The sequence below is a fragment of the Pseudorca crassidens genome, chromosome 3 (assembly GCF_039906515.1).
Source record: "Pseudorca crassidens isolate mPseCra1 chromosome 3, mPseCra1.hap1, whole genome shotgun sequence".
Classification (NCBI taxonomy): Eukaryota; Metazoa; Chordata; class Mammalia; order Artiodactyla; family Delphinidae; genus Pseudorca; species Pseudorca crassidens.
Window position 1 is genome coordinate 148,690,250 of NC_090298.1, and position 23,524 is coordinate 148,713,773.

At 38.1% G+C, this 23,524-nt stretch overlaps 1 protein-coding gene across 1 annotated transcript; it reads right to left on the minus strand.

The window, feature by feature from the left end:
• Window positions 1-42: 42 nt before the first annotated feature.
• RARS1 (arginyl-tRNA synthetase 1) lies at window positions 43-23,517 on the minus strand. The gene is made up of 15 exons (XM_067732893.1): window positions 23,398-23,517; window positions 21,945-22,079; window positions 18,410-18,598; window positions 17,406-17,514; window positions 16,616-16,716; window positions 16,058-16,179; window positions 14,987-15,107; window positions 13,194-13,323; window positions 11,874-11,978; window positions 8,688-8,866; window positions 8,214-8,323; window positions 5,567-5,672; window positions 1,498-1,670; window positions 1,109-1,356; window positions 43-268 (listed from the first exon to the last, which is right to left on the minus strand). Exons 1-15 carry the CDS (start codon window positions 23,440-23,442, stop codon window positions 159-161), a joined length of 1,983 nt encoding a protein of 660 aa, XP_067588994.1. The 5' UTR covers window positions 23,443-23,517; the 3' UTR covers window positions 43-158.
• Between the last annotated feature and the right edge of the window lie 7 nt (window positions 23,518-23,524).

Genomic DNA, 23,524 nt, shown 5'->3' on the forward strand with positions numbered 1-23,524 from the left:
GAAGCCTAGTTGTGAGAGATAAAGAACCACATGTTCTGTAGATAGCTGACAAATTTCTTTTACTTGTTTTTGTATCCACATGATTGATGATTGTGAAAAAGCAAACAATGCTAATGGCCACTTTGGTAAAAACACACAGTGTTCAAACCTAAGGAGGATTACATTCTTTGGACAGGCTTTATTCCCAGGATATCAAACCCCTTGGCCATGACAGCAGCTACTGCTTCACATAGCAGCATACGCCACATGTTCACCTTCAATACTTCTCCTGAGAACATAGAAAAAGACAGTAAATTTTCTTTTTACAAATCACTATTAAAGAATCTATGTTACTTCTGGATTTTACTGAGAAGTGAATAGCCCAACCCATAGATGTTTTGGGGCTTTAATTAGAATCACCTTTACCTTAAACTATAAGGGGAAACAATCTAAGAAATATAAGTGTTCTGTTCAAGAAATCTGTTTTCAACTGATGATAAAAGAGATACAAGGCCTGCATTGATTAGATTGTATTTTATCTTTCTTTTTAGAGTTCTTTCCTAGGCCTCATGGTCTGAATTAACTATAAACTTTAACACCATAATGGTGAGATTTTTTTCCTAATGAAGTTTTAGTTCTCAGGCATGACTCTCAGAAATGCCTACTTGCCATGTAACACATTAATTCAGTCTACTTCATTAACTCTTTAACAGGGTAGAGCAAAAAGCCTACAAAAGGTATCATTTTTTTCCCCCAAGGGTAGTTTTCGTTATCAAGAACCACAAAGATTCATTCTGGGACCCTCAGTCACACTGCTTTTGTTGGAAATATCCTATTCCTAGTGGCCTTCTAATTGTTTTTCTTTAGAGTCTTATGGTTCCATCCCATGTGCCTGAGGGTGGGGAAACTAGTCAGTTTGGGAATGGGAAGAATTCCGTTTATGCTTTTATTAGAGCTAGCTCAATTTTGTCTTGTGTATATGATATGGATTAATGTGTAACTGGGGGAAAAATGGGGGGAAGGAGGTGGTTTCCATAAATAAAATAAATTGAAAACCACCTACATCCAACTCAAATAAATGCCTTGTTGGTGCCCAATCCCCAAAATGACTATTGGATGAACCACTCACCAGTTTGTCGATCTTTCTCCACACAATAGCAGCTATCATAGAATTCTGTGAAAGTAGTTGCCAGCTCATAGATATAATCACAGAGAGTGTGGAGAAATAAGTCATCTAAAATCTTCTGCAGAACCTCAGGGAACCTCAAAATGCACCGGCCTAGTTTCCATTCCTTCTCATGGTCCAAAATGATCTTGGTCTCTCGAGCAGCTTTCTGGAGCATTTCTTCATCAATACTGGCCAGACGCGCAATTGACCTGAAAAATCAGGTAACAGCCATCATTCCCCTTTGTTAAGTACATTCTTTTCCATTGAAACATGTAGTAAGAAGTGACTGATATAAACTAGAAATGATCATCATTTGATTCAAAATAAAACAATGTTGTACCCACAATTACCTGATTCTAGTGAAGGCATACAACAAGTAAGCCGCTGTATTTCCTCTGTCATCCAGCATTTTGTCAAAGGAGAAGATATAGTCATTCAACCGGTTATGGGAAAGATCAGCATATTTGATACAGCCATAAGCAACAGATGTCTGAGCAGCCTTCAATTCCTCTGTGGTTAAGACCTTTTGGAAAAAGAAAAAAATACTTCATAATCCTGTCTCACAGACAAAAGATGGGCGTAAGGAGCATCTAATGGTGCTTTTTAATCAGTAAACTTTAATAAATATCAACACTGAGGTAGGAAAACATGGACCAATCTACAAAGAAGAGAACAATGAAAATACAATTCATCAGCTCTGCATAACGAAGAATGTTTCCATTGAGAAACTTGATTTGTAAATTATGAAGTGTCCGCTTGAATACGTTACTCAGTAAGTGAGAAACGGAAAGCACCAATTATTAGTTTATATCCGCTTCATTCCATCAAAGATTCTGAGGTAGCTTACAGGAAACAAGTACAGTAAAATAAAAACAAAAATTAGGGTCAGGTAATTAACTGGAATTAAAATAGGGTGTCAAGAACTGGAGATCTAATATTGTTTTGCTAAATTTGGTCATACATTCTGAAGCATTATTAGGTCACAAGTAAGTAAGTAAGGATTTCTGTTCTGGACATGATGCAGTAGCTTGAAGTAGACTAACCCTTCCAGCAAAATCAACTACTTAAAAGCTGAATAAGTTATATGAAACAACCGTTTGAAGTCACCAGAGAGCATCAACACAAGGACACCATTAAGACAACCAGCTGGCATGCTATCTGTCGGCCAGAAAACCTAACTAGGATGAATGATATTATCTAGAACCGTTATAATTTTTCATCCACAATGTCAGATGAAATGACTAAAAACCAAGAGGTGAGGTAGGGGGAGGGAGAAACAAGACAACAGAAACAACAAAAACAAGTCAACAGCAACTTTAAAGTCTGGAATTGTTTAAAGAATACTTATTAGCTACAAAGAAGAAAAATAGTAACTTTACAGTGGAGAAACTGATAGTATCACCTTAACAAAGTGATCAAAATTAATATTAACAATCATGAGAAATATCAACATCATGTGCCTCCTGAAATAAAAAAGTGAGAAGAACTCCTATCTTCCCAAGACTGCATAACTGGAATTTAATCATGAGGAAATACCAGATAAATCCAGCTGAGGGACATTCCACAAAAAACCTGACCCTTCGTAAGTGTCAAGATCATGAAAGTCAAAGAAAGAGCAAGGAACTGCCCAGATTAAAAAAGAATAAGGAGACATGAAAACTAAATGCAACATGTGATCTTGGACTAGAAAAAGGACGTCTGTAAGACAAATGGCAAAACTTGACTAAGGTCCGCAGATTAGTGAATTGTATTGCAGCAATGTTAATTTCCTGATTTTGATAATCATACTACGGCTGTAAGATGTTAATGTTTGGGGAAGCTAATATGGGAATTCTTTGTACTATTTTACAATTTTTGTTATGTCTGAAATTATTTCAAAATGAAAAGCTAAAAGAAAAATTTCAAAATGAAAAGCTAAAAAGAAAACTATGATTAAGGTATTCAAATAATGAGACAAAACTGTATGAAAAGCAAAATTTCAATAGACACTTGGAATACAGAACAGCAAAATATCTGAAGTAGATAAATATTCAAAATAAAGCACGGAGAGAAGAAAAGTGAAAAAAAAAGTGAAAGACACTTTGGGAGACCGTCAAAAGTTCTAATATAATATATGTACTTAGAATTCCAGAATAGAATGGGGCAAAGATGCAATATTTGAAGAAATATGGCTGAGAATTTTCCTAAACTGATGAGGAACCCAACCCACAGGAAGCTCAGCAACTCCCAAGCAAGGTAAGTACAAAGGAAAGAAGGAAACTCCCTAACTCCCTCTCCAAACCAAACCTAGGCAATAAAAAAAACTGCAGGGAGGAATAAAGTTCACAGGAAAGGGTAAATATATGGATAAATATAAATGAATAGATGGTCTAAAACAAACACTGTACAAAAGACTTGAACAGACCCTTCACAAAAGACACCCAGATGGCCAATAAGCAACAGTCAACATAAATTACTCATCAGAGAAATGCAAATTTTAACCATAGTGAGATGCTAATACACATTCACCAGAAAAGCTAAAATAAAAGACTCACAAAAAGTTATAGTGGAAGATATGGGGCAACTGGAACAATCACATACTAGTGGTGAGAGTGTACAATGGTTACAACTCTGTCCTTGGCACAATTTTTAATAAAGTTAAGCATAAGCCCACCCTACAACCCATCAATGCCATTCCTAGATATACATCCAAGAGAAAAAGTGCATGTACCCATAGAGTGGCTTGAACAGCAATGCTGAAATTAATTTATTTGTAATAGTCAACAAACAGAAACAACCCTAATGTCCATCAACAGAAGAAACATAATACTATTAGCTAGGGACTTCCCTGGTGGCACAGTGGTTAAGAATCCACCCACAAATGCAGGGGACACGGGTTCAAGCCCTGGTCTGGGAAGATCCCACATGCCGCGGAGCAACTAAACTCGTGCACCACAACCACTGAGCCTGTGCTCTAGGGCCTGTGAGCCACAACTACTGAGCCCGTGTGCCACAACTACTGAAGCCTGTGCGCCTAGAGTCCATGCTCCACAACAAGAGAAGCCACTGCACACCTCAACAAAGAGCTCACGCTCGCCACAACTAGAGGAAGCCCGAGAGCAGCAATGAAGACCCAATGCAGTCATAAATACATACATACTATTATCTAGCAATAAAAAGAAATGAACTACTGATACACCTGGAAAACAGAACACACGTTATGATTTCATTAAAGTCCTCAAACAAAAGTGATCTATGGTGACAAGAAACTTTCTGGGGTGATGGAAATATAACTTGATTGGTTGGTGTTATCATGTCTATACATATGTGTGTGTAAAAATTCGTCAAGCTTTACATTTTACTGTATGCAAATCAAAAGATACTAGCTGAAATGGCCAAATAAATAAAAGAGTCAAAGCAGTTTTTGTTATCATGCAGACTAAACAAATTGATTAGGTGACTAAATTTTCCATTTTTCATCTGATTGTGCCACTTGTGCCTAGGCCAGAACTAAAAGGCAAAACCATTCTGGAGATACCAACTGGGTATACCTGACAACCACCTACTGGAAATAGAGAAAAAAAGTATTTTACATTTCATTTTGCTAACAGTGGAAAGGGAACAGATGGGAAGAATGTAGCCTTACAGCCTGCCTTCATGCTCTCTGGATTATCAGTGATCTACCCAAACCAAACAAGACAGTGTGTCCTCAAAGAACCTTTTTTTTGTTTGGCTCTTTGATGTCTACATTTCTTCCTATTCTGTGTCTCTTTCTGTCATTTTACTCTTCTGTTTATAGTAATTATGTTCATTCCAAAATACCACTTGACTTGCAGGAGAGTAAAAGACCTAAGACTCTTTGAATCTCAATCCTTGACCTCTGTTATTCCCATCTTAAATTTTTTTTGATGCTTTTTTTCCATTTTGATGCAGTTCCTCCAAATTCCACACAGATCCAACCTCAGTCCTTTCTAAGGGTGCTATGAAAGCCCATCATGTTTCCTACTCTGATGGCTCGTCAGTGGCCGAGAGTGGTAGGTGTTTACTGCTATGATCATTCTACAAATGCTCCCAGACAAAGGAGCTCAGCAGACGTACACTCTAATGTAGGCTCTTCACTCAGACCGTCTCAATCTTCAATATTCTCCCATCACTGGTTCAAAGCAGTGACAGGTGAACTGCCAATAAGAAGCAGATATTCTATGCCACATTAACAAAGGCGAAAAAGGCCATGGCCTTTTGTAATAGCCAAGAACTGTATTTTCACAATAAATACTCAACAATTCAAGAAACAAACTGTGCAATAAAATCTGAGTACTATAAGCCTGTCAAAAGTGGACTGACTTCTTATAATCCTTCCCAGTTCTCTCAATAAAGACAAAAATAAAAAACCACAACACCATGCATGCTACACAATACACAAATAAGTCTTTGGATTACCTTGTCTCTTTCTTTTTCCTTCAATTTGTCCATGGAGCGTTTTAGTCCTTCTTCCAGAAGGTCTATGAGGCGCACCGTTTCACCTGATCGTGTTTTAAACTTCTTCCTAATAAAATTTAAATGTCCCAGTTAAACAGATTTTGAAGCAGACCTTCCAACTTAGAAATCTTTGAAAATTAAGGTTTGACACTGCCTTATTCAGCTGACAACCAGGGAGGATGCCAAAAGAAAGTAGATACAGTCAAGTGTCTTTCATCTATTAACCCTCAACTCCAAGCATTCTATGCTTTAGACCCCTAATAGCATTCTCTACATGTTCACCTTTAATACATTCGTTAAAACGGAAAAAAAGAAGACATCCGTTAATTTGTTCATTTTTCTGAACACAAAGTTTGGCTCAGTTGTTTTACCTTCTTAGAAAATTATTAATTAACTACACTTTTGCTTCTAGAACTGCTTGGGAAATAAGCAAATTCTTAACTGGAATCTTACTTGCATTTCTCTGAATAGTAATTCCACCTGTCCAGTGGTAACCAACCCTAGAAGCATATCGGAATCAGCCTGAGAACTTTAGAACTGGATGCCAGGGCCCCATTCATACTCACTGAAATCAGAATCTCTGTGGATGGGGCAAAAGTACTGATAAGCACTGCCCTGAGTAACTGCACTATTAAAAAGCATTTCATGAGGGGCTTCCCTGGTGGTGCAGTGGTTGAGAGTCCGCCTGCCGATGCAGAGGACACAGGTTCGTGCCCCGGTCCGGGAGGATCCCACATACCGCAGAGTGGCTGGGCCCGTGAGCCATGGCCGCTGAGCCTGCGCGTCTGGAGCCTGTGCTCCGCAACGGGAGAGGCCACAACAGTGAGAGGCCCGCATACCGCAAAAAAAAAAAAAAAAAAGCATTTCATGAAAATTGGATTTTACCTATTAAAAAGAAGTTTGCAAGACATCCAAGTATATGATGTCCGTCTTTTTCTTCCTGTTTTTTTTTAAGTTAAAAAAATCCTTCAATCCCAATAATGGTACAAAGGAAGCATGTTTTTCTATCTAACACAAAGTCTGCCAAAGTAATTGTGATACTTCCTGTTAAAGTTATATGTTCAGAGCTGCCTTAAAAAGGATCATCTTGCCCTTCATTATAGAATTAAAACTCCTTTATTATTCCAAAAATACATTAAATACTTCCATAGCTTTCCTTATACCATCCCCTCCCCTCCTTGAGTGTTCCAACAACTTCCAGACCTTCTGTGTGATGAAATGATATCCATCATAAAGCCTAGCCAAAATGTAAGAAAGCCTTCCTTAATGTCTCCACTTTGCAATAACTGGTCTTTCCCATTATTCCCTACCTGCGCCTGCCTTGAATTTTTGCTTTTTGTGTTGGTCTACTCCTCTGACCAGTGGTTCTAATAAGAGGGATGCATAACTGACTACCAAAAGAGCTTTCAAAAACAGATGCCTAATACCCACTGTAGACCTAATAAGTCAGTAACTCTCCTGGTAGGGCCTGGCATGTATATTTTAACAGGCTCCACAGGGAACTGCTCTGCTTTAGATGACAGGCTTCTTCTTCAGGAAGGAGGCCATGTTTTATGTTATCTTCATGTACACACTGTGGAGCACCCAGCCAATGAGGTGCTCAATAAACAGGAAGATGATCAAATAAAATGATAAGTTATTTATTGTAAAAAGCCTTAAAACAGAAAAAATCACTAAAAAATAGATGGCAGAATCTGAGCATTTTAATGTCACTATTTAAAATACGGTAGGCTGCTACTGGCTAACTATCACTGATATTATTTTTCTTTTTTATGGTGTAGGACACCACAATTACATGATACCGAATGCAGAAATATAAAACAACAACCAAAAAAAGAAGTAAAAAATTCCTTAGCCATTACATGATAAATTAAATGCCAATATATAAATATTGGTGATAAATATCAGACATAAAAGGTAAATGTGTTAATTTTCTCCTAACTGTAGGAATAATCATCTAAATGTTAGTCAAAAAAACCAATAGGGGCTTCCCTCGTGGCGCAGTGGTTGAGAGTCCGCCTGCCGATGCAGGGGATGTGGGTTCGTGCCCCGGTACGGGAAGATCCCACATGCCACGGAGCGGCCATGGCTCACGGTAAGGACCCAGTGTCTTCTAATTAACAAAAAAGCGCAGCTATACAGAAGAGTCATATGTTACAATTAAATGTCTGATCTAAGGTATTTGGTCTCCATATAATCTTGTATCTAAAATAAATACCCTGACACCCCTAGCCTGCCTTTTACATGCTTAAATTAGGGCTTTTGTACACCGGCTTGTTAAGCATCTTGAGCTAGCTTATGCAGTTTTTAGAAACATCACCCACTTTTACGTGATGGTAGTATTTAGGTCATGTCACCAAATCTAAAATGATATGGTGATTAGTTAAGTGATCCTAAGACAATATTAAATGTAAGATGTTAAAAATTTCTCTGAATTCTCCCTAAAAGGTTACATTCTCTGGCAGTGATAAGACATAGGTACAAAACATCTCAGCTGCGTACACCACTACAGCATACGTAGACTATGGTATCAAATGAAATATAGCCTCTTTCAAAGAAATCTGGGGGTCAGGTGTGTCATTTCCACCTTCAGATTTTCCAGACTTACTTGTCTTCCCCCAGTACCACACCAAATCCAGCATGAGACACTCGAGTTACTGCAGGGTCATACCAACCAATCATTTGAGCACCACCAAATATTGTCTGGAAGTGTAAAGACTACAAAGAAATAGAAAGAGAAAGTTACTTGCTAAACTTTCTAATTAAAAAAATGACTGAAAGCTCTTCTGCTTAGGAATAAAAATTTGTAAAATTCAAATCACTCACACATCTTGTAAGGCAAGTAAAGTTGTAAAAGCTCTTCTTTATTCCTTATACATGAGAAAAGGAACACCCTTTCAGTTTACAGAGACAAGCGGGAAAGCTGAGAAGTGTACAAGTTTGGCCAAATCCAAACCCTGTTCTTTTCCTTATATTACATTACTTTTCTGAATTTTTGTAGGGAAATTTATAGGGTCTTATAGAGCCAAATGCCTCACCAACTGGACAATCTAAACATATACAAATCTTCAAACTCACTTACTTGTCCACTGTCTACCACATAGATGATCATATCTGCTTTTTCCTCAAACAGTCTTTGTTTAATAGCAGCCAGGTCAGATGTATCATAGGTATAACCTCCATCTGATTTTACTATGGTTAATGGTATGGAACATCCTGGAACAAACACAATCTTTCTGCCATCATCCACTTGCACAAATCCTAGAAAAAAAAAAAAAACTTTATTAATAATGTTAAAAGAATCTTAAAGGACTATAAATGCTTAGCCATTATAGGATATTTATTAGAGAGCTCAAAAAAAAAATCACAGGATTTTTTCCCTCAATGTGACCTAGTATGAGCCTTGGAAAATGGCTATTGTCAAGGTTGTCTGGGCACCCAGGGTGTGTTCAGGGCACAGGTGAGATATCCTGGCAGTTTTCTGGACTAACACTACACTCTTCATAGAGCATCCCACTGGAGCCCAAACTCTTCATAGAGCATCCCACTGGAGCCCACCTGCTCAGCAGACACAGAACACGGAAATCTGTGCTTTGTTTTCAAGCTGGAGTCATAGCCTTCCTTTGGGAGGAGGATGCAATTTTTATCGTTACCTCTTAAAATGTATTCATTCATTTACAGTTTTAAAGTTAAAACTGCAACAGAGTTCAGGAAACAAACATGGCAGGATTTAGCATTTAGAATGGTTAGTGAAAAGTAAAAATAAAATCATGTTCATACACTCATAATGAAAAAGACAAAATTCTTGGATGCAAGAAAGGACAGGAGAGTACATGACGGTAAAAACAGCAATCTTTGAGTGCATGCTACTATGTGCTAAATACTATATTAAGCCTTAAATTCAACCTTCACAATAACTCTCTGCAGTAAATATTGTTATTATTGTTTTTTTTTTACACTTTAGGAAACTGATGCTTGGTAAGGTGAAGGCACTATAAAATGCTGGTTAAAAACAAACTCTGGGGCTTCCCTGGTGGCGCAGTGGTTGAGAGTCCGCCTGCCGATACAGGGGACACGGGTTCGTGCCCCAGTCTGGGAGGATCCCACATGCCGCGGAGCAGCTGGGCCCGTGAGCCATGGCCGCTGAGCCTGCGCGTCCGGAGCCTGTGCTCCGCAACGGGAGAGGCCACAACAGTGAGAGGCCCGCATACCGGAAAAAACAAAACAAAACAAAAAACAAACTCTGAAGCCAGACTGCCCAGGTTTGAATCTCAGACTTATTACTTATTAGCTATGTAACTCTGGGAAGTTACTAACTTCTCTGTGCTTTTCTCATTATTAAAATTTCATTATCGTAAGTGTACAAATAAAATATGCTAGAGAGGGTAGAGAAAAGGGAACCTTCTTACACTGCTGGTGGGAATGTAAATTGGTGCAGCCACTATGGAAAACAGTATGGAGGTTCCCCAATAACCTAAAACTAGAGTTGCCATATGATCCAGCAATCTCACTCCTGGGCATATATCTGGACAAAACTATAATTCGAAAAGATGCACGCACCCCTATCTTCACAGCAGCACTATTTGTAATAGCCAAGACATGGAAACAACCTAAATGTCCATCAACAGATGAACGGATGGAGAAGATGTGGTACATATACACAATGGAATATTACTCACCCATAAGAAAGAATGAAATAATGCCATTTGCAGCAACATGGATGGACCTAGAGATTATCATACTAAGTGAAGTAAGTCAGACAGAGAAAGACAAATACCATATGATATCACTTATATGTGGAATCTAAAATATGACACAAATGAACCTATCTACAGGACAGAAACAGACTCACAGAGAACAGACTTGTGGTTGCCAAGGTGGGGGGAGGGAGGGAGTGGGAGTGTGGGGTTAGCAGATACAAACTATTACATATAGAATGGGTAAACAAGGTCCTACTGCACAGCACAGGGAACTATAGTCAACATCCTGTGATAAACCATAATGGAAAAGAATACGAAAAATATGTATTTACACATACATACACACACACACATATATATATATATATAACTGAATCACTTTGCTGTACAGCAGAAATTAACACAACATTGTAAATCAACTATATCTCAATTAAAAATTTTTTTTAAAATTCATTATCTTAAAAGTATGGTCCCTAGGCTCCAGAACGTGACTAACAAATACGATTTGTCATTCAAGGAACCAAGTTTCCTTGCAGATATCAGATTGGTTGAATCCAGATCTAAGGCAAATGGTCGAAAAACATAAAAGATATTAAACCTTACAATAATGCTAAAAACAATCCAGTTGTCACATCTGGAAGATATTAAGAAATTAATTTATTATTCTGAAAATTGATAAAGAAAGAAAAATAAAGGACCAAGAATTTATACTGTTTGTCTTCTATGAATTGTACCTCAGGATAATCAAAATGATTATGTGACAAAGTTCTGCACATGAGAATTCCAGGTAACAAAGGAATGACAGAATGCCACCGTTTTCCAATCTCTAATGAAATAATGGAACAAAGTCATGACAATCAACAGCTGCTAAAACCTCTAGGGGAAAGTCTAATGGGGAAATTAAAGGATAGATCAGGCTGACAACACCTAAACCCACTAATTCATCTTAACATCATAGTAAGAGAGCCAACCAAAAATTGGCATTCTTGCAAATTAAACAAGACAAAACAAAAAAGGGAAGAAAATAAAAACACAAACCAGAATTTAATCAAACCTCTTTAGAAAATACAGATAGAGGAATTGTTACATAACATTATATGGGAATCTCTGTAAGACAAACAGCCTAGTTTCTTCAAATAAATGAGAAAAAAGGATGGGGCTAATGGAGAGAAACCCATGACCTACAGAATTTATAGCAAACAAATGTGCAGACACTGAAAAAAAATACTCATGATTAAAAAAGATTATGAATGAACTTGGGAAATTTGAACTCCTGACTCACTATTTAATATTAAGGAATTATTAACTGTCATGGAATAATAATGGTATTGTGGTTTTGGGGTGGGATGAAGGGCCTGTTGTTTCAGAGACAAACCAAAGCAGTTATACATGAAATTATATGATATAAGCAGTGTATATAGGAAGGTACTGACATAGTAAGATCGGCCTGCATTCATAATTAAGTTGGGTAACAAGTGCATGGAGTTGGGGATTACTAGAATATTCCCTCCGCTTTTGCCTATGTTTGAAAATTTGTATAATAAAGTTAAAAAAAAAAAACAACTCACCTCTATCTTCAAACTCCTTCACAATATCATTCATCATATCTTGATAGAAGGATTCTCCCCTCTCTATTAAAGAGATGTCCAACGCCTCATAGATTTTATTAAACTCTAGGGAAAAAGTTACCAAATAAAGAAAATGTATAATTTAAACAAATAGGAAACATGCATCTTACCTTAAAAGAAATTATTTAATTGAAGCATTTGGAAGGAAATTAATTACATGAAAATGTATGAAACAGAGCATTACATACATACTGCCACTTTGAAAATTTGGAAAGAATATAGCAAGATACATATCAAAATTATTAATAGTGGGGAAGGAATACAGATAATGTATTTCCTTTTTTCCTGTCTACATTTATTTTGTTCCTGCAAGGAACAAATACCTACTGTAATTTAAAAAAAATTTACTCTTAGGGGGCTTCCCTGGTGGCGCAGTGTTTGAGAGTCCGCCTGCCGATGCAGGGGACACGGGTTCGTGCCCCGGTCCGGGAAGATCCCACATGCCGCGGAGCGGCTGGGCCCGTGAGCCATGGCTGCTGAGCCTGTGCGTCCGGAGCCTGTGCTCCGCAACGGGAGAGGCCACAACAGTGAGAGGCCCACGTAACGCAAAAAAAATAAATAAAAAATAAAAAAAATAAAAAATTTACTCTTAGAAAATGTAAATGAGAAGAAAAAAAGAAAAGCCTTTCCTATTTGGAGTTCAACTGTTTACTGAATTTTCTTATATAGTTTTTTTCTAATTTGTATCAATTATCTGTTTCTCTAGCCACGCATTAGTGACACAAGATAACCTACAGTAGCACAACACATTTTACTGCCTAGTGTGGCAAAACAGCCCTCAGCCTCTTCCAAAGATCTACTGGCTATTCTTGTTCATTTATTCCTCAAAGTGACCTTTCAGATTATGTTAAAATTGTCTTAAAACCACAAATGAATGTGGAGAACTAGGGGATTCTGCATGACACTCTGTCCAAACATTCTATTCCATCCTTTTGTGTATTTCCCTTCATTTTAGCCCTACACATTCCTGGATAGACTTATTCCTAACTATTTTTATAGCTTTGGATGCTACTGTGAATAGCATCTTTTTCTCTTCTACTTTCTTTCCTAACTAATTTTTCCTGACTTCTGAGGAAGTTAAATTTTGCACCTGCCTGTCTTTATAAACTTTCTTTGCAGTTTCAACTTCAGAAAATACTTAAGAAAAATAATTTGCTAGTCCTTGAAAATTTAACATGTCATTCAAGGTCAATTTTGAATACTCAAGAAACTGTATGCAATAGTATCTGTTAGATGAATGAACAAAGCCCAGAAACTCACCTTGGCGGGAGACATCACAGATAAGCTTCCAAGCTTTTATGATGTCTGGATTTTTACTCTGGAGCAAAACAACACACTGGTATGCTCTCTTCTTAAATTCCTCCTCGGTATCAAATCTCTTCTTGGATTCCTGTGTTTAAAAAAAAAAAAAAAGGTAAGGTTTGTAAAGAGTGACCCCCATATTTCTAGATAAAAAATTTGTACATTTCTCAAAAAGACCTAGACAAACCCCACAAATAGACCAGAGTGAGGAAGTAAAAATTTAGAACACCAGAACAAGTGCTCTATCTCAACAAAGAGTATTGTTACAAATGAATGCGCCAATAAAACCCTATTATTGCCTCTGAAATAATTTTTCTTAAAAATATAAAATTCTTGGGCTTCCCTGGTGGTGCAGTGGTTGAGAGTCCGCCTGCCGATGCAGGGGACACGGGTTCGTGCCCCGGTCCGGGAAGATCCCACATGCCGCGGAGCGGCTGGGCCCGTGAGCCATGGCTGCTGAGCCTGCGCGTCCGGAGCCTGTGCTCCGCAATGGGAGAGGCCACAGCACTGAGAGGCCTGCGTACCGCAAAATAAATAAATAAAAATATAAAATTCTCACCACAGTGCTACCTCTACTTTTCCAATTCACACCAATGCTATGTTCCAGGAGAGTAATAATGAATAGCTAACAGATGAGGAGGAATTTTCTGGGCTCTATTTTCCATTCTGGATGAGCAATTTTTTTTGTAATTAAAAATAAAATTGCTTTCATTGTTTTTATATCTATTTTGAAAGCAACACATGCTTACTAAAAAAAAATATATATATATTGTTAATCCCATCCCAAACTCACCAGCAATAACATTTTGATGGAAATTCTAGACATTTCTTTATAATTACAGATCTATGTGTTTAAAAAAAACTGGAAATATATGGCTTTTCTTTTACCTTGGTTTTAAAATTTAGCAATGTATTAAAAAATTTTATTGCATTAATAGATTTGCCTCATTATATTCAGTGCACAGAATCCCAAGAGACTGTAAGTTATTTCACCCACCAGTAAACAATTTATTTTCAATTTTTTCATTAGAAAATACATACCAAAATACAAAAATAACTTCAAAAAACCCAATAACAACCAACCAAAAGACCCACAAATGTTTACTTTTTAATGCAGTAATCCTATTCTTGGGATACTGTCTATCATAAGGAAACAATTTTAAAAAGGAAAAAGACCTACAGTATGAAGTTTGAGCTCCCCCCAAATGGGGGAAGAAAATCCAACAATAGGGAGTGAAATAAACTTTGGTCCACAAATCCAAAATAATGTGCTGTTATAAAGTAACATGAAAGAGTTTGATAAAATGTTTAACAGGCAGAATATAAAAATGATATTATAACCACAAATGATATAATACATGTTTGAATGTTTGTATACGGATAAGTAAAGGAGTCACACTAACTGATTTAAAATTATGGTTTATAGTAAATTGTCTTTAAAAAACTGTTTATATATACTTAACAACGCTTTCAAAATATATAAAATGAAGATGAAAACTACAGCATCAGAAATTTTTAAATATTAAAATGTATTTTGACTAACAAACTCCTAAATTCACTTAAGAATGGGTAATGTAGTAGAATTAAATTTTTAACATACACCAATAAAAAAAGCAAGCATGATGTGTTAAGGAACAGAGTTTAGCAACTGTTATAGTAGCTTCAAATACCATTTTAAACTCCCTAAGGAAAACAAATAATTGTGATAAATGATAAACACACAAATAATAGAACAATAAATGAAATCAAACCTTATAAAAAGCCTGAAGATCCCCAATGGGAGGTGAAACTGTTAGGTAATCCGGAAATCTGTCTTGCAGGTGAGCAATGAGCATGCCAAACTGGGTTCCCCAATCTCCTACATGGTTTAATCTAATACCAAAAACAGAACATAAAATCACTTTAAAATGATAAACATGGTTAAATTAGAGGAATTATATTCCATTAGGAACCACTAACATTAAGTGCCAGTACATCACATTTAGTAATATATTTTTATGGAGGTGTTTCCTCAACTGGTCTGAGAGGCAAAGACCAGGTCTGTTATGTTTAGCATCGCATACCCAGGAATGGAGGCTGCAAACAGCAGGCCTCTAGGATTTGCTGAATGAATTTCCTATCAGTGGACTGTGATCTGTTTATTGTGTAGTTAACTGGGACAATGGCAGCTGGGCCAATGTTGGTCATTACCACAATTTTATGAAAATTTAACTTTTCAACTAATTATCTTAGTGTAATTAGTGGTTCCCAAATGTCAATGGACAAAATTTTTCAAAATATGTCAATCCAACCACTTCTCATTCCTCACGGCTTTCATCTAATCTCAAACCACCAGATCATCTCTTAACTGGATTATTAAAACAGACTTCTAATTCATTACTATAGTTCTCCCTTAGTTGCCTAGCTTCTTCACAGGAACCAGAGTAATCTCTAATTAGATTACATGCCCTACTAACTTAAGACTTTCCAATAACTTCTCACTGCACTTAATAAAATCCCAATTTCCTACCATGGCCTACAAGGCCCAGCACCATCTGTTTCTTGCTTACCTCTCCCACTAGACTATATACCCCTAGTATACACGAGGCAATCAAGAAATATTTGTGGAACAAATGGGGGAGCTTTTTCCTTGGTTCCGCCCCCTACCCCAAGTCTTAAAAGCTGTTAGTCCAGAGGAGGGGCCAAGGACATAATTTAAAAGCCTAATGGGTGATTATGAAGCAGAACCACACTGATGAATCACTGATTTAGTCAAAGATTCTTTCTCAAGTGACATTTTCCCTTGTCTATAGAAATCTCCAAAGAAAGCCAAGAGTACATACCGCAGCACGTTATATCCTGCAAACTCAAAGAGGCGGCACATGCTCTCTCCTATGATCGTCGACCTGAGATGGCCTACATGCATCTCTTTAGCTATGTTGGGAGAGGAAAAGTCAACTACAACCTAGGATAAATAATAAAGATTTTTTTTAAAGGGGTATAAACATTTTATTCTGCTAACACATTCATTAATAACATTTAATAATAAACTTAAGACTTAAACAGTAGCTTGCATTGTAATTCAATTGTGTTAGGTTGTCTGATGAAACCTGTCCATTATTAACTGAAAAATAATCAAATTTGTTTAAACAAATTCTATTCTCTAATCTATTCTCTATTTCAGAGATAACTCATAAATATCGGTTGGCTACCTCAAATGCTTTATGGAATGAAAGGAAAAATCACATAGCAATCAAGACCCAGGGGAAAAGTTACTTCACAGCTGTGTTCATAATCTCAAAATATTAATGATTAAATCTCAGTAGAAGTAAAAGCCATTCCTAGTTATAACTAACACAATTCTAATGTATTATTATATCAATCAAAAATTGTACATATACCTTTTTGTTTTCTCCAATGGCAGGTAGTTTAACACCATTCACCAAGAGGTTAGTCAACTGTTGTGATACAAAGCCCTTTCTTAAGTGGACATTAATAAAACCTAAAGAACAATAGAGAAGAGAAAAAAAATCAGACAGCCTCCAAACTTGAGGATTGCTCACCCCCAAAGCCTTTCTCAATTTCACTTATGCTGGTTCCAGAGCCTTAGTCTGGTTCTGGCAAAACTTTTCAGGCTTCCAACACCACTTGGGGCCTTGGCTTGAGCACTCCTGTAAGTTCCCTGTTTCAGCATCTATTTCAAACTTTCACCACTCTCCTGAAAGCTTCTTACTTCAGGGCCCCTTCACTCTCAGCAAATGATTTATTTACCTCTTAACAGAAAAGAGGTGATTCTTTCGTACAGAATACCTGCCATGGTCTATCTCCTTTTTGCTGATGAAGAACTAAGCCAGAGGGAGAAAAAGTTAACTCATCCAAGACCAGTGTGGCTAAGTCTAGTTTAAAACTACAGTTTCCTAACTCTCAATCTAAGGTGCTTTCATCATCTTGTTCAGTATACAAGTTATAACCCTATGTTTATATTTAAAATGGTTTTCTTGGGAATTCCCTGGCGGGCCAGTGGTTGAGACTCTGCACTTTCAATTCTGTGGGCCCGGGTTCAATCCCTCAGTCGGGAAACTATTGGTAAAAATCCTACAAGCTGCGTGGCACGGCTAAAAAAAGTTTTCTTCGTTCTAAAGGACTCAGCAATCAATACAACTACTTAAGAAAGATAACATTATGACATACCAGGACCAGCAATTTCAACTTTTTCAATATATTCATTGTCTGGGAGGTGTTTGATAATGTTTCCAGCAATTTCCCTTGGATTAACTTTCTGCTCCTTGGTTTTGAGCATCTATAAAACATAAATGATTCATTACAGAACAGGTTTCAGCAAGGTAGTAGGAAATGCACAACTGACAAAGCATCAGATGCATTTGACATAAGACCCATCAAAAGGCAGAAAAGCAGAGACCAATAACCTTGTAAAGGGATTGATTAAAGCATCAGACATCAAAGTGCCAGAAGGAATAAAAAAGTGCCAAAACCACAGGACCTCCATTTGAAAATGAGTTGCCAAAACTAGCTAGAACTTTTTAATGAAGACTTCTAAAGTCTTTAGTTATAATGCCCGTTTCCAGGATATTCACATTCCTAATTTGCAAATATTCAGAGTTGAGTAATAAACAGCACCCTTATAAACTTAACCCCAGCGTAGACACATAAAAATTATCTAGAAAAAAATCTGGTCTCTTTAGATGAAGCCTTTCTATTCAGCAATGAAAAGAAAGAAAAAGTCCCAAACCAGGGGCAATAAACTACTAACACATTAGACAATGTAGCTCTTAAAAACAGGGAACTCCTCTGCCTGAATATGAAATACACAAGCCCACCTCAAAGACACATCTCCACCAAATATTTGATGGGAATGCTGGTTCCAGACAGCTAACTTTTAATCCCTCAACAATAACACAAAGCCATCCTGGACACAAAAGGAGGGAAGTGCCAAAACAATACCAACTATTACCCTTAAACACTGAGAATATATATATATATATATATAATTTAAATATTCAAATTAGTGGTTTTTAAAAATTAAAAACATACATATTCCCTTTCTTCAAGATTTTCCAGAACCGTGGAAAATGTTTTCACTGAGGATACAATTTGATATTATTTATGCAAATGGTAATAATTATAATGCTTAAGAAAATCAAGTCATCAAGAATGCTTTATAATAATATAATCACCTGAGAGATACCCATAGCACTATTACACTGATAGTCCCCAAACTTGGGCTGTTGACTTGGTGTCACTATCAGTGGAGGATTTTCCAAATCTGGATAGGCAGCCTTAATGGCACAACCAAAGACCTCTTGTAGGCAACTATTGATGTTAAGCATATTTTTAGTTGGTTTGCTCCTTTCTGCTTGAAGACTCTGTAAGAAAAGAATGAAAATGTCAATAAATTCTAAATTATCATACAAAATTTTCCCAAATATTTTGCGAAACCTTGAAATGTCTTCAGAAGAACTGAAAGGTAATATACACTGATAGTGTAATGTTCTCATACCTAGGATATGCTGAGAAACATTAATAGGACAAGTCTATCCCATAGCATCTAAGACATACATGTAAAAACGTCCTGAGTACTTTCTTTCTACAGTTATTTATTTATTTATTTATTTTGCGGTACGCGGGCCTCTCACTGTTGTGGCCTCTCCCGTCGCGGAGCACAGGCTCCGGACACGCAGGCTCAGCAGCCATGGCTCACGGGCCCAGCCGCTACGCGGCACGTGGGATCTTCTCGGACCGGGGCACGAACCCGCGCCCCCTGCATCGGCAGGCGGACTCTCAACCACTGCGCCACCAGGGAAGCCCTCTACAGTTATTTTATCAGAACAGAAATTAGCAATAGAGAGTAAGGGGCTGATTGGATTTTCTCAGCTTCCTTAAAGCACAGAGAAAATAATACAAAATAAATCCTAAATAACTTCTTATCAAATGCTGGAACTGAAAGCTCTATGAACAAAAGAAATAAAAAAATATATTCTCTCCATTAAAATGTTGACCCCTTCAAGGCATGAAATGAAACAGATAAAAAATACTGCTGGGTAATATTAATATATCAGAATAACAGGTTGTTTTGTCTTACTGCTATTCCCATGTTGGACTACTACTACCTCCTATTTCTCACTTTCTCTGAAGTGGAATATATTCACATAAGATGGTGTAGAATTAATTAATTACCTCTATTATTGCACTTTTCATACCTTCTCCAAATTATCTGTCTGTATCACCAGACTTCTGATTGCAAAGAAAGTGTCCTATTTATGGCTCTATCCCTGGCACCTAGCATTGTACCTGCCATGTAGCAGGTCAAGATGACTGGTGACTGAACACATACGCTCATAATGGAATACAAATGAAAATGCTGCTACAAAGTAATCACAACTTTACATCAGTCAAAATGCCAATGATGTGCAATATGAATGACAACAACAATGAAAACTATTATTCGAGTAGTACTGAACTGAGTACTACTGAGTAACTTGAGTCTCAAGAACTGAGTCAAGTGCTTTATTTATTTATGTGCATTATTTTACTTCATCTACATAACAAAAATTCGGTTTGTGACTACTATCATCATTTCCTTGTGGGCTAGAGATTAAGTAACTGGCCAAAGATAACAAAGGCAAGTGGCAAAGTCAGGATTCATGGTCAGTACTGCTGGAATGGAGCATTTCAGGTTCTATGCTTCCTCATCACCCTCTCTACCATATGGAAGAAATTATATTCTTTAAACTCACTAAAATACTGATTTAAAATTTTAGTTAGTCAATAATTGACTCCCCTGTGATGCCACACTCAAAAAAGGGGAAGATATGCTTATCACAATCTAAAGGTTTCCAATAACAAATACTGGGTTGGCTAAAAAGTTCATTCGGGTTTCTAACATCTTAATGGAAAAACCCGAACAAACTTTTTGGCCGACACAATACTAAAGTTTTTAGATATGATCCTAAGACCCAAAACCAATTGTAGATAAATCTCAATCTATTTTTAAAGGCTGGGAATATCAGTATATATGTATGGATGTGTGTATGTTTTTGTGTGTATATATGTAAACACATGTATATGAATCCATTGTACTTGATTTCTGCACCATGCAATTAAGTATTTGACTATAATTAAATACTTTTCCCCAACCTGTTTCGTATGTGCAAGTCTTTTCTCCCCCAAAATGGTAAGTTCCATGAGGTTAAGAAATATTACATACGGTACAAACACCTTTGCTATAACTCACTATAAGCATTCTGAAACACCTCACATTATGCAAAAAAAAAAACAACAAAACCTCCTAAAACCACAGAGCTTATGAGAAAATTAGCATCAGAAGCAGATTACTCAAAATCTCTGATTTTGTAATAAGAGTACCATCACATAGCAATCTTAACATTGTCACTGGTGAAAAACGTACCCATAATTCTAATAAGTACTAAGTAAATATAAGACTTAATCTTGGGCGGGGGGAAGACAGCTCAGTAGGAGGGGGTATACGGAAGAGTTGAGGCTGTTGAGTTAATGAAAACAAGGGCAAAAATGTCTCTGAGACAACCATCCAACACGTGTTTCTAACTCAGAGCATGTGGCCAAAGTGAGCCAGAGGAAGAGGGTAGGGAGAATGGGCATCCCGCACTATTTATTCTTCTGTGGCTTGCTGTTCTCTGTTGGGTACTTTGTATTCAGTGCTGTTACTCAGTAGGGCAAAGTATCTACGAAAGAACCAATATGCCTTCCACATTACACTGACGGAATTCTCCTATTTACAATTAGAGCTAGTTCCCATTATGAAAATGTGTATTAGAATACATTGTACTTCCTTTTGTATCTCTTCCCTCCTAGACTCTAGCACATATTAGGCATTTAACAATACCTCTGAATTGAAATAAATATAATAGGGAAATGAGTAGAAGTAAGTGCAGAATGAATGAGGTAATCAGAAAGGTGAGATATTTTGGGGGCAATTCCATGGAAAAGGAATTTTGTGATTTTAGAAGACTCAAAGCTATTTTAAGCGGAAGAGATCACAGTAGGTAATAAAAAAGACTTCACGGGAGTGGGGCAGGCAGAGTCTAAGATGAATAAATGGGGTAAGCTTTGGAAAAAAGGTATAATGCCAGTGCAGCCTGGCTGAAAGTAGTACACACACAGGAGAACAATTATGGGAGTGAGGTCATCCTCTAGGATGTGTCATCAGCAGACCTGAAAGGCAGGCCAAGAAATTAAAACCCCAACTGAAGCAAGCTCACTATGTTGACAAAACTTATAAACACCGTTAGATCATGAAGTCATTAAATAACCAGTACAACACAAGCTTCCTGGAAAAAAATGTTCTGAAATTTTAAGTGGAAAAAAATATATATATGACGTTGTAAAATACGAAAGTAAAACTGTACAATAACCAACTTAAAGCAGAGAAGGGCTGTGGGTGTATTTAAAAATATTTCCATTTGATAGAAGCAATTATGTAAAATTAAGCTGGCCAAACACTTAGTATGATGAAACATTTCAAAGGGCCCTAGAAGGACAAGAGCAATTGCTCCATTATCTGCACCAAAAACTGAGTCCTAACTTGTCTCATGCAGGGAGAAAGGACATGGTTTCTTCACTCCTTTTTCCAAATTCCTCAGGGCATGCTTTCAGAATCTTCGATAACAAGGATTTTAAAAAAAGACACAATAATTTAAATTGTAGAATGAAACTAGAACCTAGAGTACTCACCTTTTGAAGGATATTCAGCCGATACTTTAATTTTAAATTTTCTTCCCGCAACTGTTCCAAATTTGAAGAAGCTTCTGAACAGCTGCAGTTTTTCAACCGATCAATTTCAGCAGTCAGAAACGTAATCTCTTTCTCCTAGGAAAGAAAAGCCACTTTGTTCGGTCCGTCATAACTGATGATTCCCACGACGTGATAAATTGAACCACAGGCTTACTTCCTCCTTTCCCCTCCTCTCCACCTGGGTGTGGCAGAGGTGATGGGAATGAAGGAGTTTCCTTAGGATAAGCTGTGAGTTTTCTTCCTTGAGGTTTTTGATGACATTAGGATATTATCCTTGATAAGAAAAAACGAAGCACGTGTGTTGGCGGGGAGAAACAGGAGTGTTAAGCATGCAAGGGGATAAGCTTCAGATCGCTTGTTTCTTTTTTGGCTCAAGTGCCACCCCTTCCGCCTTTTCTGAGACACAAGGATTTTCCCATTTTTTCCTCTGTTTCCAGGGTCGTAGGTCCTAGCCTAGATGTTCTCCTCCAACTAAAGACATGTCCAGTCAAAAGAAAATCAAGCTTCCAACCTAACTGCATTACTAAGGGAGACACGCCCTCACTTTAACTGTCAGATTGTCTACCTGGACATAACTACAGCCGAAAACATTGCCATAAATGAGCATACGTTATGTTACAGGCACTGAGCTAACACTTTTCAGAAATTATCTCTATTATTCTTATCACAACCCAGCGAGAGGGTACTTACAGCCCCACACGGACAAAGACCATGCGAGGAGAGCGGTAAAGAACGTGCCAATCTACCTGACCAACTTGTACTGTTGTGAGGGATTTAGCATAAAGCAGTTCCCGTGATGAGATGACACTGCGTAACCTACATTCCCATCACCCCTCCCACCTCTCCCTACCTGGGCCTAGAGGGTAAGGGAACTGTCACTTTTTGACAAAGTATGACAGTTCTTCCCCCCACGAATACTGAGGGCAAGAGAGCAAACTCCTGCTTGATAATGAACGACTGCACGGGCTTTTCAGGATTCCTCTTGCTCAGCAGCACGGCGAGAACGGTGGCTGAGCTGCAAACAGGACCCAGGGCCCCTCTGCCTGGTCCCGCGCTTCCACCGAGAGCGCGCGCGTGCTCGGGAAAAGACGAGCACTGCTCGAGGCTGTACTCAACACGCCAGGCTCCAGCACCCCACCCCCCGGACACGCTGGCTTGGGGAAGTCAGAGAGAGGGGGACCCTCCACCTCGCTGAACGTCACCGTCACCCGGGCCTGGAAACCACGGGTTCTTCCTCTCCCACCTCTGGGAGAGCGTTTCTGGGAGGGCATTAGCTTCCGAGGCAGCGCAGGCCGGTCCCCACCTCGCTGCCGTCGCCTTATCGCTGCCCGGGCAGGAGCCGGGCCCCGGCGCCTCCCTTCCAAACCTTCCCACCGGACCCACGCGGTCCCACCTGCTGCAGCAGCCGCGCGGAGCAATGAGCAACCAAACCATCCATCCTCTCGTCAGCGGCTTACCCACCAAGCCGCCGGAAGCGGAAGCGGCAAGCCCCGCCGGAAGCGGAACCCCTCTCCCTCTGC